This window comes from Gossypium hirsutum, chromosome A05, assembly GCF_007990345.1.
Source record: "Gossypium hirsutum isolate 1008001.06 chromosome A05, Gossypium_hirsutum_v2.1, whole genome shotgun sequence".
NCBI lineage: Eukaryota > Viridiplantae > Streptophyta > Magnoliopsida > Malvales > Malvaceae > Gossypium > Gossypium hirsutum.
This window is the reverse complement of record NC_053428.1, coordinates 36,152,849-36,171,769: the sequence shown is the minus strand read 5'-3', so window position 1 is coordinate 36,171,769 and position 18,921 is coordinate 36,152,849. Positions and strand designations below refer to the sequence as shown.

The following is an 18,921-nucleotide window of genomic DNA, read 5'->3' as shown; positions in this document are numbered from 1 at the left end:
TGGAGGTCCTTATGTGGTAATTAGACCACTAATTGAGTTAGTGGATGTGCATGGCTTGGTATTTGTGAAAATTTTAAATTTAGGTAAGGGTAAAATTGTTAAAAGGCAATTAATGATAAAAATAAAATAAAACAAAATAGTTATCATCTTCACACATGCATAAGCTGAAAATTACAGCAAAGAATGGCCATTTGAGAGCTTGAAATTTTGGCAAAGAAAATTCCTTGTTTGTTGATTTTTATGTTTACGGGATCGTTGTAGCTAAACCTAGCTATCTAGGGGACTAATTTGCAAAACTATTGAATAGTTTGAGTTTTTCCTTTGATGAAAAAGTTAGGGTTTTTATGTTTAATGGAAGATGAACCTTGGTTGTTAAATAAACAACTTTTGTTAAGTGATTTTTAGTGAAATTGTCAATTGAGGGCTAAATTGAGAAATGTGAAATTTATGTGTTAAATGTGTGAATTTGTGAATTATATGAGCTAGTATGAGCACCTATAAAGTTCGGCTAGGTTCGAGTGTAGAGAAATTTGCATAAATTTTATGGGGAAAAATAGTAATTTTTTCATAACATGAAATTGGATTGAATTGAATATAATAATTATTAAATTAGTTAAATTTGATTATATAGATCAAGAAAAGCCACGTTCGGAATTAGATCGATGGAAAGATAAGATAGTGGATTGATCGGTCGATTAGCTTTGTATAAATACAAGGTAAGTGCATATGTTTAGTAAGTATTAAATTATTACATGTTTAAATGCTTTATAATTATATTTGAAATGATACGACTCAACGGAAATACTCGACGAAGATTCGACGACATATGGTTTGGATCCCGATTGAACCTCAAGAATAGATAGGATACAAATGACATGTCATTAGTGGTTACCGTGTTTTGGGTGCTAGTCTCGTACGTCTTACCGGTGGCTGAGTTTTTGGCATGTGTTGCGGTTACTTTACAGCTTGAATGAGTAGCACCGTGTAGCTATGTTTTGACTGACAACTTGTGTAAGTAGACCCAGTGATGGCTCGAGAGTGAGCATCTATACGATAAATGAGATAAATGTGGTTTTGACCACGTATTGGCACTTAGTGTGCAAGATACCCAATATCTGATAGTATTGCAACTGGTTCAATGGGCACAGATGATGATACGAGGTTATACGAATTGATACGAATCGGTACAGGTATTCATGTAAAATACGAGAAGTAATTCATAGTTGATTTATTTATACATAGCTAACATAATTGTGATTATGTGTTAGGCTTTGGGCCAAATAGGAGATTTACTTATGTTTTAATTATGCTTATCTAAATTTTGGATGATTTGGTAATTTGTATTTATTAACTATACGAACTTACTAAGTTTAATTGCTTACTCAGTTTTAATTTCTGTGTTTATAGTGATTCGGAAGCTTGCTCGGTTCGGAAGTCGTCTGAAATTTGCGTTACACTATCAAACTATATTTTGGTACTTTGGACTTTACATTTTGGCTTAAATGGCATGTATAGGTGTTTTGGCTAATGTAACCTATACGTTTTGTTGTGTTTTGGCCATTTGATTTGGCATGAGTATGGTTGGTGCTTGGTTATGTAAATGTGTATATATGACCTTATGGTATGTGTTGCATGGTTGCTATATGAATGCCTTGGTATGAGTTAGTATTGTGGGTACCAATTTAATGAAGTTGAAATGTGGTATGCATGTTGAATTTAGGCACAAGGTATCATATGTGAGGTTGACCATTTAAGTCCATTTTGGATATATTTTTGGTATGTTTTAAAGTGAGCAATTGAATGTATATGCGGATATCATGTTGTATGTGGCTAGTGCATGATATAAACTTGATATTGGTTGGTTTTAAGTGCCTATTTATGCCATGGTTGTATGTGCATTGTTGAGCTTAGGTTGGCACTAATTTGGGTTAGAAAAATGGCTTGGAAAATAGCCTATTTTTGTCCACACGGGTAGAGACACGGGCGTGTGTCTCAGCCGTGTGTCCCCTGATACTTCTTTAGAAACTAAGTCAGTAGCTTCACATGGCCTAGCACACGGGTGTGTGGCACAAGTCAGTATACCCTCTAGTTTTCACACGGCCTGGCACACGGGCGTGTGGTCTGGCCGTGTGACCCAAGTCAGTGAGTTACACGGGGTTGGACATGGGTCAGGACACTGCCATGTGATCCCATTTTGAATGCCTACATGGCCTGAGACACAGGCGTGTCCCTTGGTCGTGTAAGACACATGGCCTGGCCACACGGTTGTGTGTCCCCTGCACTTTGAAAATTTTCTATGTTTTCCTAAAAATTTCTTAAGTACTCAGTTTAGTCCCAAACCACTTTTAATGTCTATTTTAGGTCTCGAGGGCTTGTATTAGGGACCTTATGAATGATTATGAATGGTTTTTGTTCTGAATGATAATTGTTTTTGAAATGCTTGATTTTTTAAGTTATAAGTCTAGTAATGCTCCGTAACCCTGTTCAGGTGTCGGATACGGGTTAGGGATGTTACACTATCTCTTTACTCTTATTAAATACTTATCTTTGTAATTCCTATTATTATTATTTTGATACAAAAATAAATTAGAACATGTCTAATTGAACGAGCTTAACAGCTTCAACTCTTATCCATACTCAAATTGTAGATATCCTTCTCCAACGGATTCTGCACAAAGAGGGGTGGATCTTCAAGCGTGACCAAGTAATTAATTCTATCTTCGTCCTTCTTAGCTAGCTAATCTGCAACTTTATTACTATCCCGCGAAATGTGACAAAATTTAATTTGCCAATCCTTGGAGCACCATTCATGTATCAACCTAATTTCGGCAATACTACTTATTGCTGTAAGTCCATTTCGCAAAACATCAACTAATAACACATTATCATATTCCAATTCAGCCTATCCAAAACCTCTATTCCAAGTTAGTTTCAATCCTTTTAACATAGCCTTAGCTTTAATAAAAAAGATATCAAACATACCTGTTCTCATTCTGAACCCAACAAGCCACCCACCGCTTGGTCCTCTCAACACCCTACCTATTCTCGCCCTTGAACTGCTCCTTAAAATCGAGTCATCAACATTTATCTTAACCTAACCAGTGGCTGGAGGGTGCCAAATTTTCCTTAAAATTGACGTGCATGCCATCCGATTAATTTTTTTATTCATTCTCAATGACTTTGTCCAAGCCATTGCCGAATTGATAAGCTTATTACTATTAGGATTGGAGTTATTGAAAATAAAATCATTCCTACTTTTCCAAGTGAACCAACAGATTATCGAGAAGATAGTAGCGCATTCACTGTCATGTATCTGAAGATCACCTTCATTCTTGATATTCCACAACATCCAGGTTTCTAAAGTAACACTAAAGAAACCCTCCCAACAACGTCTAGGAATAATAATTTTCCAAACTGCTTTTGCAAACCCGCAATTTCATATTACATGGATTACAATTTCCATCACACAACCACGACATCACAACAAGAAATCTGATTCATACCACGTCACCCTCTTTCCTAATTGGTTAAGAGTCTACCTTTGTTTAATAACCATAAAAAAAACACGGACTCTCTGCGGTGCAACCACTTTCCATAATAATCTATGACACTCATTTTGATTCGAACTATTAACTTCAAAGAGATGTTTATAGGACTCCGAAAAGGAGAACATTGCTGTAGACATCTATTGCTATGTAAGCTAATCAGACCCTATCCTTTCGAACGGCACATTACAAGCCAAAATGCGATCAACAACTTCTTACGGAAGAACAGATGACAACTATTGTGAGTTCCAACCACCTTCTGGTAAGACAACATCATAGACCCGGATCATTTCGTCTATCTACATTTGACCAATATATTTTCGCTTCAATGGTCCCACATCCCTCACCAGACATCATTCCAAAAATTAACCAATCTCCCATCGCGAATAGACCATATGAGACCATTTTTAACCTAATTTCAAATCCTTGTTAATCCTTGCCATAGTTGTGAGCAATTAATACAACGGATTTCCCTCGAAATCAACCCATGAATTTTATATTTGTTCCTCAATAACTGGACCCATAAAGTTTCGGGTTAACAATTAGATTATACCCAATCTTCAAAAGAAAAATTTTATTTTAATCTTGAATTTTTTGGATTCCAAGACCGCCATTTACAATAGATTTGCAATAGTCATTCCATTTAACAAGAGCTAGTTTCGTTCTTGCACTAGAATCCTCCTATAAAAAACCTCGAGCCATTTTTTCAATTTCTTTGCAGATCGAAATAGGAATACTTGCCATAGCCATATAGTAGTTAGGAATTTCCATCAAGACAAACTTTACTAGTGTAAGTTTCCATGCCAAGGATAATTTTCTGACATCCCATCCATTGAGTTGAGTCTTCACTTTATCTAAAACAAATTGAAAAATGTTGACCCCAACTCTATTATGAAACAAATGAACACTAAGGTATTTCCCTAAGTTAGTTACCCTATTAAAACAGAGTTTATCACTCAGATATGTAGCTTCCTCCTCCCTCACATTTCTTGAAAAGAAAATCTGTGTCTTTTGTTGACAACTCGATGACCGAAAAAATAATAGAAAATATCTAGGACATGTTTAATACTATTCGTAGCTTCCTCATCAACTTTGCAGAAGAGGAGTAAGTCATCTATGAAAAATAAATGTGATAATTCCGGCCTTCTTAGAGATAACATTAATGGCTATCAGATCTTCTATTCGATGGCAACTTCAATCAGATGACCAAGATGTTCAATTCCAAGAACGAACAAGTACGGAGACAAGGGATCTCCTTATCGTACACCTCTGGACGAAAAAAAATTCAGATGTGGTTCCATTCCACAGAAGCTGCAAAGATACCAAAGAAACACAACCCATAATTAAACTAACAAGCGAATTTGGCAATCCATCATCAGAAAGAGTTTCTAAAAAGAAGTCCCATCTAACTTGATCGCAGGCTTTCTCTAAATAGACCTTGATTGCCATCCAACCATTTTTACTCTTTGTAGTCTTCATTGTATGAATCTCCTCTTGAGCAATTATGATGTCCGAAATGTTCTGTGAAACTATAAAACTAAATTGATTTGGTTTAACTAGAATATGCATTAACCTCCGAAGGCGAATCACTACTGTTTTAGTAATGATCTTGTATAGTACTGTACACAAACTAATAGGTCGAAACTGAGTTATTGTGTCTGCCCCAATGCCTTTAGAAATTAGAACCAATAGCGTTCTATTAATGTCAAGATCTAAGCTTCCCCTCATGGACACCTTATGGACCATATTGAAAACACTTCTCCCCACAACATCCCAGTTTGCTTAATGGAATTTAGCATGAAGCCTGTCAATTTCTAGTGCTTTAAAAGGTGCCATACTAAATAAGGCATGGCAAACCTCTCCATACTGATCTTAGCATTAAGAGAGTCTATAAGTTCAACCTTTAACTTCAGAAAACGTCCATTGATAAGAAAGACCTTAGGAAAGTATGCATCCACGGTATATAGTTTGGAAAAATAATCTATAGCATGACATTTAAGGGTCTCATCATCATAACACCAATCAGATCCCTCAATTTTAAGAGCTCCAATCATATTCTATTTCCTCCTCATTAGTCCCTACTGTGAAAAAATTTCGTATTCCTGTCACCATTTGCAAGCCACTCACACCGCGATTTTTGAAACCACAATAACTCCTCTTGGTTTAGAATATTTTCAATTTTCATCCTGATATCAATTTCCCTCAGTCTAAGACACTTAGAACCATATCGCTCTATAGCATGTTGATGATTGCGCTTCTTTTCTGATAAAAAATATTTCCAAACACAACTTTAGTCCAATCCTGAACCATATTCATAAAATTTCCCAAATTTTCAACAATATTATCATCATCTTTCTAGGACTTTGCAACGACATCGCGGAACTCCGGATGAGATAACCAACTGGCTAAGAACCGAAAAGGTCTTTCCCTACTTCCTTTTTTTGTTTGATTCACGGACACCAGAAGTGGTCGATGATCATATTTAAGTTTATGTAAGTGAAGGATTAAGGTGTTAGATGCAAAATTTTGCAAATGGTCATTACAGAAAGCTCGATCAAGCCTTTGAGAGAGATTCCTCATATTCTAAGTGTACATAGAATTCTGAAACCCCAAATCAGTCAAATCATTCTAAAAAATAGAGGTTTTAAAACTTCTACAACCTGCATTGCAATTTTCATCCCCACCTCTCATTTCTTCACAACTTAATATGACGTTAAAATCACCAGCCATGATCCAGGGTTCCTCAACATCAACCGTGATTGCCTCCAATTTATCCTATAAAACCTCTCTCAAATCCCATTGAGGACTAGCATAAACAGTAGTGCATAAGAAGGATGAATGATTTTGTCTAATTTGAATCCTCATATGAACAAATTGTGAATTAACTTTAAGAATTTCCCCACCTAAGTTATCATTCCAAAACAACCAAATCCCACCAGAAAACCCTGTGGCCTCAACTTTAAAAGAATTATCAAACCTCATTGTAGCAATAACTGAGTCCGCTTTACTCTCACTAATTCTAGTTTCAAAAAGTGCTAACAAATCAGGCTCAAATTCACGTTTATATTCCTTAATGAAATTACAAAAACGTGAGTGCCCACACCCTTGACAATTCCAGAAGAAAGCCTTAAACCTTGTGATAATGATAACACAAAGGATAGAAATACATACCAGCATCTTCATACATCCTCTAATGTTTCACTGACATATCTATTCATCTCTATTGCTCCCTCTAAGTCAGTCGAATCTTCTTGGATTTCCTGGCTTAATCCATGAATAATTCCATCTATTGCCAACTTAATAGGGAGAGAAGAAAAATCCCCTTTCGAAACGGCATCACATTCTTAACCAATTTGTTTCCCTAAATTACTTGGCCCAGCAGATGGTCGTTGCCCAAAATTTTCACCCATCAACCTTTTCAATTTGATACTAGTCACATTTTCCAAGTTCCCTTCTCTAGCAGAAATCCCTTTGGAAGGTGTTAACTTCACTGTTATATTTTTTTCCCTTATTTAATCCCTTCCTGACCAATTGAAAAACTATTGGATCTAATCATTTATCCAATGTTTTCAAACCCATTAATGACCCATCACTAAATAGGTTTTTAGACAAGTTAGTAAAAACAGATTGATGGTTGTTAGATTTAAGGACATTTGACCCAACCCGTGGCCCATTTGAGATAGTTACACATTTTTTTTACCCTTAATACCTCATTTCTTAAAACCCTTAGATTTGATGAGAGGAACGATCTTCTCCTTCACCAGCAAATTTTGATCCGCAATTAACGTTTCAGAATCTCTATTCCCCTCATTATTCATAATAGCATTCAATCCACTATCTTTCCTCCCCTTGTGATTTCCGCTAAAGGCTAGAAACCTGAACTCTTCATCCTTCTAGTCACCGGAAGCATCCTTCGTTTTAACCCCCGATCGTGAGTTCCTACATTATTTGCGCTCCGCCACCATCCACGGCCCAAATTATTCTTCATCCACTCTTCCTTACGTCGAAGCGTCTTTACCATGATTCTCATCCGATGTTTTTTTAGAGACATCTTCTGGTTGAACAACATGCAATCATGAATCTTGAGTATGCCCAAACCTCCCGCACTCAAAACAAACAAACGACAGTGATTCATACTCGACACGTTGCATATCCCCATCAATATTAACCTTTGAAACAAGCGGTTTACCCAAATCGATGTAGACCGCGAGTCTTGAAAACTGCCCCCTTGTACAATTATTTGTGTTCCGATCTATTTTTGCAATAGGCCCAATTGTGCTTCCGATGAATTTGAGTAGACTTTTAGTGTATAAACTTTCTAGAAAACCAAGAAATCTGATCCAAACCATCAGATTGTTTGGATGATCTTGGTCTATGGTTAATGCCGGTGTCCACGGACAAACAATTAGATAGTGACCAAAGATTGTCACGGCCCCCTGGCAATGCTTCTAGGTAATCCTCATCATTCTGGAACTTCACTGAGAAGTAGTCGTTATCCAAATTAATGACTTGTAAAGCCTACTTAGTCCCCCAAATTGCCTGTAACTTATTCGTCATGGTGAAATAAGAGATCCGTCGACCCAGTAGTTTCACAATCACCATTCTAGCCATTCGCTTTGCAATAAATTGATGAACCCATTCTGAGAATGTAATAGCGGGGATACCATCAACAATCTCCTTTTTGGCATCATCCTCAAGCAATTCAAAATCATCTTCTTTCTAAGTATTCGCCTTCTAGAAGTCAGAACCCATCAACAATTTATCTTTCCATGACAGTGCTGGATTAGTACTCGAGTCCACTTTCAGTCCCATATCATTCACCACAGAATCATCAGAATCCGATGGATCATCCGACCTACGCCTTACTTCTTCACAAACCTTCCCATGTTATTGCCCACAGAATCGCCCATCTTTCAAAAATATAACTTAAACATTTAAATATTCTGTAATTCCTATTATTGAAATATAAAAATAAGAGCCCATCACAACTTATGGGGATGTTTTGGACATTTTAACATCATGATTCCCAAAACTCTTATTAAAGCTCTCTAAATATATTCTTTTACTAAACATTATTCTAACTATGCTTAGCCTATTCCACCATTTCTCCACCTTAATAACCGTTGTTTATCGTTGTGTTCAATGTTACAAAGTCCACTCCTATGTTTTTCTTTAACTTCTAATAAAATTTCATCATATATTTACAACACTCCCTCTCTCTATCAAAGAAAAACATTTTACCGTATATATTATCTTGTACCCAATTATTTTTCCTTCAACAAATACGAAAATCACTTTTATTTTCCATCCCAAAGTGAATAATTGGTGTAGTAACTTAATCTTGTCAAAGTCGTTCATGATTTTAGATCGTTGGGTTTGAATTTTGTAAATTCGATCTTTAGATCGTTTGAATCTTGTCATATGATTTAACATTTAAAACATGTTACAAGTTCTTATACTTTTCAAAAATTAAGAATTTAGTCTTTATACTTTTATTTCATAAAATTTAGTTTATCTTTTCAGATTTAAAATTTTAGGTCTAATTGTTCACATTGTTAACTTTTTTGTTAAATTTAAGTTAATTACAAAATTAATTTTTTAATTATATAGCTACCAAGTGAGTTTTTTTAATTTAAAAATATCACAACAACAAATTTAATAAAAAAATTTAACAGCATTCACAATTTAATCTAAATTTTAAAAAATAAAAAAATAAAATAAAAAATTAAATTCCATAAAATAAAAGTATACGTACTACATTCCTATTTTTTAAAAGAATAGAGCCTTTTTGGCAGATATTAACTTTTGCTATATCCCCAAGCAACAATCCAACATTACTCGAAAGGAACGGAATAACAGGGCAATGGAGACTGGGCTACACCATTTTCATTCCTTATTTAATTTGTTGATGCTGTCACGGATTTAGATTTGCGCAACCTATGATATTAGTATAAATTAAAATACAATTTTTATCATGGGAAAAAATATCATTAGTAAAAATTCAAAAAGTAAATTTAGCCTTTGTAAAAAAAATGTACCCAATTAATTTCTCAATGATAAAAAAAATTTAATTTTTATCATTCTATTAACTAAAAACTATCAATTATTGGTTTGATCATTAATTTAGTTAATGAAAGCCACTAAAAATAGCCATGTGACAATATGTTGATGTGGCATATCACATTATTAAAAAAATTAATAATTAAAATGTGCTTATAGAATGAATCTAAACAATTATTTTTTTAAATCATTTTAGATGAGTATAAAATAATAATAAAAACTTCAAAATTTTATAAATAATTATTAAACATTCTAATATATATATATATATATTTTTCAAATGTGTAAAAACTCTAAATTTTTTAAAGTTTTTTTATAAATTTTAAAACTCCAAAAAAAAAAGTTTTTTTTAAAATAATTTTTAGAGTTTTTTTTAGTTTTGTACTTATTTAAAATAAATCTAGACAATTGGTTGTCCAGATTCAGCTTTTATACACATTTTGATGATTATTTTTTTTTAAAAAAAAAGACTTTTATTAGTCACAAGGTGGTTTTTGTTAGTCACGTTAGCGAGGTTAATGGTCAAACTAATCAACTAACAATTTTCATTAATGGAAGAGATTAATTGATTTTTTTAGTCAGACTTAATTGAGTACATTTTATTTCATAATGGCTCAATTTTTTAAAAAAATTGGACCATTTAATGAATTTTTTTTTACATAATTTATATTTTCATGAATTGATGAATAAATTTAGTAATGTAGTTATAGTTGTTGTTTATTTAAAAATTTGGAATCAATTTGATATTATTATATCACTTAAAATTATTAAAACTTATATATATGTATTTAATTATTAAAATTTTCTTATAATGAGTAAATAATTAAATATTTTTAGATTACTCAAAATTGAATGTGCATAATTTTATTTTAGAAAATCGCATGATATTTAATTGAAGCATTTTTTATCCTTCGGCTATTTTAATTATAAAAAAAGTCGTAATTGGTATCGGAAAAGCAATTATAAAAATGGAATCTCTCGCTATCTAATAAAACTAAAGTGAATGAATAAATGCAATTAAACCTTTTAGAGATTGTTTAGGTAAAAGTTAAAAACATTTTTAAATGATAAAATAAGGGTTTATTTTTTTTATAGTAGTGTTTAAATAAGAATTTTTCACGTACTTCAGTTCAATTTATAAAAAATTAAGTAAATGTCAACGTGTTTGAAGTAAAACACTTAACACTTATAAAATATTGCTTAAAAAAAAGAAAACAATCAGAATATAATTTGAAACTTGACATACGTCTTTATTTGAGTACTTTTGAAAAATTTTGACCTTTATTTGAATACTTTCAAAAGTGTTAAACTCTTATTTAACTATTTTAAAAGGTATGAAGTTGATTTAAACACTTTTATAAAGTTTAATTCTTTATTAATTCTTATTTAATCAATTCTTAAAAGAAAAATAGACCCAATTTAAGCATTTAGAAAGACTTATATTTGATTCCACGTAGTTTAATATATATTTAATGATGTTCATTCATCATCTACATTAGGGTCAGCACAAGTAGAACTTTTAAAATGGAAAAGTTATTCTGTAAATTTCTTAAAAATGATAAAGTTATGGATTCATAATTTTAAAACAATTTTTTAATTTAATCATTTTATTACTTATTACTCCATTAATCTATTAACAGATTGTTGACGTGACACATTAACCTATTGAATTTAGACACGTAACACCTTTTAACACCATTTTTTTCTTTTGACTAAAAATTACTAAAACACTTTTTTTCTCTTCTCCATATTCTGTACCTAAAAAATGGAGAAACAAAAAAACCACTCCCTGTTAAGAAAAAAAGAATGTTATTGAATTGAAATATATATATATATAAACTTCTCGATGATTAACATGGAAGTTGAATGCTTGCACTTAAAGTTTAGGAGTGAGCATTCGATTGAATGGAGTAAAAAAATTTCGAGTTAATTAAATTGACGAGTCTTATTTTATTATTCTAATTTAATTTAAATTTTTTTCAAATTAAGTCAAATGAAATGACATTCGAATTGAGTGAAATTGTTCGAGTTAAATTAAAAAATTAACCATGTTAAATTAAAATTTTGTTACAGTATAACTAATTTCATGTTAGAGTACATAAATTTGAAACCATATATATTTGAAAAAAAATTTAAAGCAAAATAATAATAATAAATATTTTAGTATGATAAACTTGAATCATTAATTAACTTATTTAGATCCCAGAAATTATTATTCTAGAATTTTTTTAATTTTTTAACTTTCTTTATATTATTTTATAATTTTTTTAAAAAATTTATAATTAAAAAATTATTTTTTTTGTAATTTTTGTTGAGAAAGACCGATTTGTTCATTTTCAAACTTGACAGGGATTAAAAAGGTATTTATACCGATTTTTTATTTGAATTATAAAATTAAACTCGATTCAAACTCTAAACTTGAATTACTTATTCGAGTTGACTCGAATAATTCGATTCAATTAACTCAAAATTCGAATTCTTTTTAATTTTTTCGAATCGAATCAAGTTTTGCTTATTCGACGGTTTACAAACTTATTCCAAAACATGAATTTGATCCCTACATAACATTGCATAAAAAGAAAAAGATTTAATATACGTATATGCAAATGTATGTATGGATGAATGTTACTCTTTTAGAATCGGCTGAGCTTCTTCTTTCTCGTTTCTCTGTCTTTCTTCCAACTGTCTTTTCATTTCTTCCTCGTGCCTCACTAGACTCTCCAATTGGAACGGTTCTGGTTTAGTACATTGTTTCGGTTCGGGTTCTGAAGGTATCTACATAAGAAAACATCCATTAAACTAGCATTAACTAAAATTCATGCACACAAAAGTTAACATACCACAAGATAGTCAGTGTGGGTTAGCCTTGGGAACCCAGGCTCTTTCCTCTTCAAACTGCTTCTCTATAATTTCCATCACAAACTTCTTTTCTTTTCAGCACCTCTTTCCTGACAGTCAAAACATTTGGAACTTAATAAAATACTGAACTCTATGCATCTTTTTTGGTCCTATATTCATGAACAACATAGATAAATCAAATATACCTCTGTTTGGAGATGGAATGAATTGAGAAAAGTGTTTCTTGGAATTGGATCATGGCTAGATTTTGATTTTAGAGAAAACTGTAAAAGGAACAAACTTGTAACAGGGAATGGCCTGAACAGGGAGTGGAGGTTCTAGTTTCTCCATTTCTGAGGTACAGAGAGAAAAAAGTGTTTTGGATCAATAAAAGAGAAGTCCCTAAGCTCAAGTAAAAAGTCAAAAAGTGTCAGGTATGATCATTCATTTAGCTATAGTTTGCAATTTTTTAAGCCTTCACCCTGGTGCACTGATGTACATTGCGTGATATGTAAAACCTATCAATAATTCATGTTATTTCATATTATATGTCATGTATATTCATGTTATATTTGTATTACTTGTTAATCTTGTATAATTAGTATATTTTAAATTATTTTCTCATTTCATCTTTTTATCATCTAGATCTTTTCCGTGGAAATTCCTAAGCTATTACCTTTAGTCAATAAGATATGCTTTTTAATTAGGCCATGGGATAGTAATTTGTTGGCCCTAGCATAGAAATTTCCCCCACTACTGAATTTTCCAACTTTACCATATTTTTGGAGTCTTCTTTTTATCTTACTCATTTCCATTCATGGATACTGAAGGAAACTGTAATGTATAAATCTCAGGTATTTACATATGTAAGAAAGCATGTAATTCACTCATTCCCCCCATTGTTAAGCAAAAGATTTCCTATAATGGCTAACTCTTTTCCCACTCCAGAAGCACTTCTCCACTGGCTCAAGCCTCGTCTTCCATCCGACACTGTCACTTTTTGGGGAACCAAACCAGCCAGCAAAAACGTTCATAACCTCTGGCTCTAACTCACCCTTGGTGAGTCAACCCTCTTCAACACAACCCCACCCCTTTACCTTGTTGAAATCATTTGCGTCACAATCATCAACAACAAGAGGAAACTCCATAGATCATGCCAACTGCTCTCCGATGGGACCATGCAGCCGTGTGGGGCGCCGTTATCTAAAAGAATGAGAGCAGGCGAGTCGCTAGAGGTCACTGCTCACCGCACCATCCAAGAAGAACTCGCCTCAGTCCTAAAGGTGGATGATGTGAAGGAAAAGGTCCAGATCGTGGAGGGCACGTGCAAGAGAAAAGTGTATGAGATGCAGTCTCGGGCATACCCTGGGCTGCGGTCAAGGTGCGTGATGCACACCGTGGATGCATACGTGGAAGGGTTGTCGGAGAGGAATTTCAGCACGGAGACAGAGGAGTTCGGGGATTGCAACGATGAGTTAAAAGCGGCTGCGGAGAAAGCCTTGCGTGTTAAAAGAACCTTTTGGGTTTGGAGATGGGGTGAACAGGGTTCATCAGCAGCTTTTTCAGGTTTGATTCTGAGAACACCTAATGTTGATCCATATTTGTATTCAGGACAATACGAGGACCTTAACGCCTTGCTTTAGTACTTAAAAAAATAAGTATTTGTTTATTTAAATATGTACCGACTGAATGAAAATAAAAGTTTGTTATGTATATAAGATTGGGTGTTAAACTGCATTGTATTAGTTTCGACAGTGAAATATGAGAGTGTTGTGGCAAGTGGGATGTTGGGTTATGTTTTCTTTGGTGAAGCTATGTGTGTAAGTGGTGAATTGATGGTGAAGAGCAGGGGGTGATGTTCCTGATCATTGCATAAGTACTTAGTGGAACCTTCGTTTGTGATGGGCCTTGAAAATTGATATTAATGCTGTTTTTTCCAATGAGTATTTGGCATTTGGTCTTGGTGTTTCAAGATGTTGTGGAGTAGTTCCATTTAGGGGTTCTTGTGTCTAGTAATGGTGTTCTTCCGCTATGTAGGTGTTAGGTGTTTTTCAGGTTTATTTTACTTTATGTTTGGATGAGATAATAAAAAGGAAAGGAAAACAAAGCAAAGGGATGAAATTAGATACATTTCTTATGGGTAAATTACACTCAAAATTATTAAACAATTATTAAATTTATTAGACAATTGTCAAGGATTCTCGACAACTTGGATTATGAATGCTCGATTGGTCAGATGTACCGTTACCCCTCCATACCTCCCTTGGGGAGGCTTTTTAAAAGACTCAATAGTTTATAATACAGTTAACTTAACTATAGAACAAGGAAGTATCGCTCAGGGGCTATAGCCAATAGCCCCCTCACTCTACCTTAAACGACATATATACCCACAACTGTGAGTAAGGACGAAGGAAATATCACTTATATGGTGCTTTGGTTCTTATTGCCACTTTCATAGGTGCTGCGGCAATAAAGGAAATGACGTTATACTTTTATAAATAAGCATTTTGATAGTACCCTGCTAGATAATTGGGGGGAACCCCGGACTTATGATTTGTTCTTATCAGATAAGTTACAAAATGCTCACTAAATTATTTTAAAGTATTCATTTAAGTCACCAAACTATTCGAAACTTCTTATTTAAGTCATTAGGTTATTACGATTTTTTTAAATGTTTGGCTAGCGAGCTCTAAACAACGATTCAGCGGTTGGTATGGTAGAGCAATACTTATCAATGAGTAGAACATACTTTAGATTCAAGTCAACCTAAAGATTAGTGTTGAAGATTGGATAAGAAAGTTGTTTGGATTTTGGTTCGTAGATTCATAAAGTTTAAAGTTATTTCATGAAACAAAACTAAATTGTAAAATAGAAGGGGAATGAAAGCTTTCAATTAGTGCAAGTTATGTGAGCAAAGAACGTCATACAATAACGATTTTAATAGTCCAATGACTTAAATGAAAACTTTTAAATAATTCAATGATCATTTTGTAACTTTTTGAAGTTTAGTGATCACAACATAAACTTAATAATAGTTTAACGACCTTAAGTGTAGCAATGATTCGATGAAGAATGAGAAAAGAATGAGATTTTTTGAGAAAAGGGAAATTCAAAATGCTTAGGGATGAATCATATACAATTTGAAGGATTTTGTGAGTTCATGATTAGGGCTTAACAGAAGAACTTTATAAGTTTCCAAAAATTAAAGATACAAAGCAAGAAATTGAATTTCAATTATTTGTGAAAACATATTAGTTAGTGGAACTCTTGATAAAAGAAAGGGGTATTATTTATGAATCACGCACATATTCTTCTGAATTATATGTATCTGTAAGATTAATTTGGAAAACTAATAAAGATGTATAATAACAAACAATATTTATTGAAAAACATTCCATTAATAAACTCCCTCAAAACTTTATGGAATACACAGAATCAAATATTGTAAAGATAAGAGAATTGAATATCTTATTGCTTTTCCACAAAATATCAAAATTTTAATTACCCCAAAGAGAAAGCTATGGGCAGAAAAGTCAAAAGATTTTTAAGATGTAAAATATTCTTTTACCGTCCTTATTCTTTTTAGGGTTTTTTTTTACAAAAATAGGATAAAAAAGATTAAATAATACTTAAATAATACATCCTAAAAACTATGTACCAAAATGGTACATCCCAGGGTGGTGCCGCTTATAGTAGTGGTGTGACCATCCTGGCCTACCACTTTTCTGCCACTTTTTCTTACTTTTCTACTAAAAAAAGTAAAAAATAAAAAAAAAACAAAAATCTGAAAAAAAAAAAGGGGTGGAAGGGGTGCCAGAGGCGGCACCAGTTGTGCCTCTGGCATAGGCGGCACCTAAGCAGTATAAATATGAACCAGCAACTCCGGAAACAAGAAGCAGCAGCAAGGAGAAGATTGAAAAAGAAAGAAAAAGGAATAGAGAAGAGGAAGAAAGAGAAGGAAAAAAATAGAAAAGAGAAGGTATTATTATTTTTTAAATAATGGAATTTTATATTGTTATTGTGTTTTTGTTGTTATTATTATTGTTGATTTTTATTGTTTGTTGTTGTTAGTAATTATTATTATTAGAAAAAAATATTATTATTATTGTTAGTAAAAAACTCTTATTATTATTGTTAGTTATTGTTGTTGTTAGTAAAAAATTATTATTAGGATTGTTGGTTATTATTGTTAGTAAAAAACCTTAATTATTGTTAGTTATAAAAAAACCTATTTATGTTATGTAAAGAATGTTTTATTCTTTTATGTAATTTATTTGTTATATATGTTTTAGGTTGATTAGATAATACTTAAGAAATTTATTTGGCATATTATAGATATTATTAGAAATGACAACATATTTAGTATTGCCTGATGAGATAATAACTTCAGCACAAAGGGAGAAAGTTGATAAGATGATGAGAGAAGTGCAAGATTACAGAATGAAACCAGAAGAAGACATTGTTCAACACGTTATCACAATAAATAAAAAGATGCAAGAAGTGTTGTGGAAGGGTCATGAAATGATTAGAAAGAATAAAGTGCAATATTTAACCCTTAGAGGGACATTAATAGAACGGGACCATCAAATCATTTTAGACCAACTTTGAAAGATATTGGTACCACGAACCTATTGGAATCTAGCTATATGCTTCGTAAAGTTTATAATCTCTTATAGAGCAAGGAAAATAGCGAGACAAAGTATAGGTTCACGAAAGTAGTCTGAGAAGAAAAATGTGATTGACATACCATGGATGGATAAATTAGATGTTAGGAAATTACCAAGAGAATTTCTAATTTCAATACTCGTTATAAAGATTGAAGAGGAAGAAGATCCCGAGGAATTACCAAATTGGATTGTAGAAGATGAATATGAAGAGAATCAAGAATATCTAAATTGGATTGTACAATATTTCCCAGAGGAAGATACAGGGTCGGAGATGGAAGAAAACGTAGAACTGAATTCAAATGGTTAAATGTAAAGATAAATGTTGTTCATGTACAAAATGAGAACTGAAAAAGTATGAGCTTATGAATGAAAAAAATTGCATATTGATTAATTAAATTTTTTATTTAAGTAATTTATTTGCTGTTCGAAATTATTTTGAGAAATTTTGTTTATTTTTTAACAGATTGAGCATTGAAGATGGATAATCAGTTTTTCGCATGCGTTTATTTCGATAGAATCATTTTGACAACAACCATTGGATGCATATTTGAATGTCGATAACAAATAGCAATGAGATTTAATAGAAATGTCTCGTTGGATGATATGAAGGGAAGGATTAACGTAAAAATTGTTAGACATTGTGGAAGAAGGATCTCAAAACTTTTCTACAAGTTTCCAATTTCGACAGGTCCCATCAAATTCACCGGAATGGAACTTGTAGATGACGAAGACGTGGAGACAATGATTGTTCTTTACTGTGGGAATGGAAGTGACAAAAATGCACCGATTCACTTATTTGCTGAGTTAGCCAGTATGGAACAAAATGAAGATATGGTGAAGAACATAGAGCTCAAGAACCGTGCTCGGTGGCTTCAATATCGTACGTTGATAGTGAATCGACTATATGTGGAATTGATATCGATCTTAATGTTACACCCGATATTGATGTGGTGGGCGATGATGGTTACGATAGTAATGATCCTTGTGATCAAGAGCTCGATGGTGATAGCGATCTCGATGTGGACGACGTCCCTAATGATATTGACGATGAAAACGTGAATGACAATGAAAACATTAATGCGTCTTCGGTCGGGAACCAGATAGGACGTATTGTGATACACAATAATCTTGGGCCACACATGTCGCTCATAGACCCCAATGCAGCGCATGTAGCTGAGTTCCCAGAGTACCCTGAAATACTTCCTGCTCAATGATTAGCCGTAAATTTCGATCCTGAGGAGTTGTTCGTCGGCCAGAGATTTGAAAGTAAAGAAGAATGCATATTTGCTATTAAGCGATATAGCATGAATATATCAGTGGATTACAAAGTTGCAGTGTCTAAACCGACATTATATATTGGGGAGTGTTAGAAGTTGGCGGAAGGCTACAATTGGCGGGTACAAGCTGCATTTATTCAAAATTCTCAGATGTGGGAGATACGTAAATTTGTTGGGTCTCACACATGCACATCAACACGTATAAAAGAAGATCATTGAAAACTTCATTCTAAAACTATCTATATGTTTATCATGCCAATGGTGAAGGACATGTCGACCATTAAAGTTTCAGTACTGATTACCAAAATGCAGGCACAATTTCAGTATCGAGTATCATATCGAAAGGCATAGATAGCTAAACAGATGGCAATGGAGCAATTGTATGGGGATTTCGATGCGTCGTATAACGAGCTACAGCGATGGATAGTCGCTATAAGAGAGTACGTACCGGGGACTGTCATTGAGTTATAGACACGACCTTATTACGGCTTGAATGACCAACTACAGATGGGGAAAGAATTTTTCATCGGATGT

At 33.1% G+C, this 18,921-nt stretch overlaps 1 protein-coding gene across 2 annotated transcripts; it reads left to right on the top strand.

Moving 5' to 3' along the window:
* The first annotated feature begins 12,122 nt into the window (after positions 1-12,122).
* LOC107904348 (uncharacterized) lies at positions 12,123-14,180 on the top strand. Of its 2 annotated transcripts, XM_041112321.1 has the most exons (3): positions 12,123-12,376; positions 12,754-12,877; positions 13,392-14,180. In XM_041112321.1, exon 3 carries the CDS (start codon positions 13,622-13,624, stop codon positions 14,084-14,086), a length of 465 nt encoding a protein of 154 aa, XP_040968255.1. In that variant the 5' UTR covers positions 12,123-12,376; positions 12,754-12,877; positions 13,392-13,621; the 3' UTR covers positions 14,087-14,180. The 2 variants fall into 2 exon arrangements, with proteins under 2 accessions (XP_040968255.1, XP_040968256.1); XM_041112322.1 differs by having other exon boundaries at positions 12,130-12,877; positions 13,298-14,180.
* Positions 14,181-18,921: the final 4,741 nt, after the last annotated feature.

Coding starts and splice junctions, on each gene's coding strand:
- LOC107904348 (XM_041112321.1), top strand. CDS start 13,622: ATGCAGCCGTGTGGGGCGCCGTTATCTAAAAGAATGAGAGCAGGCGAG.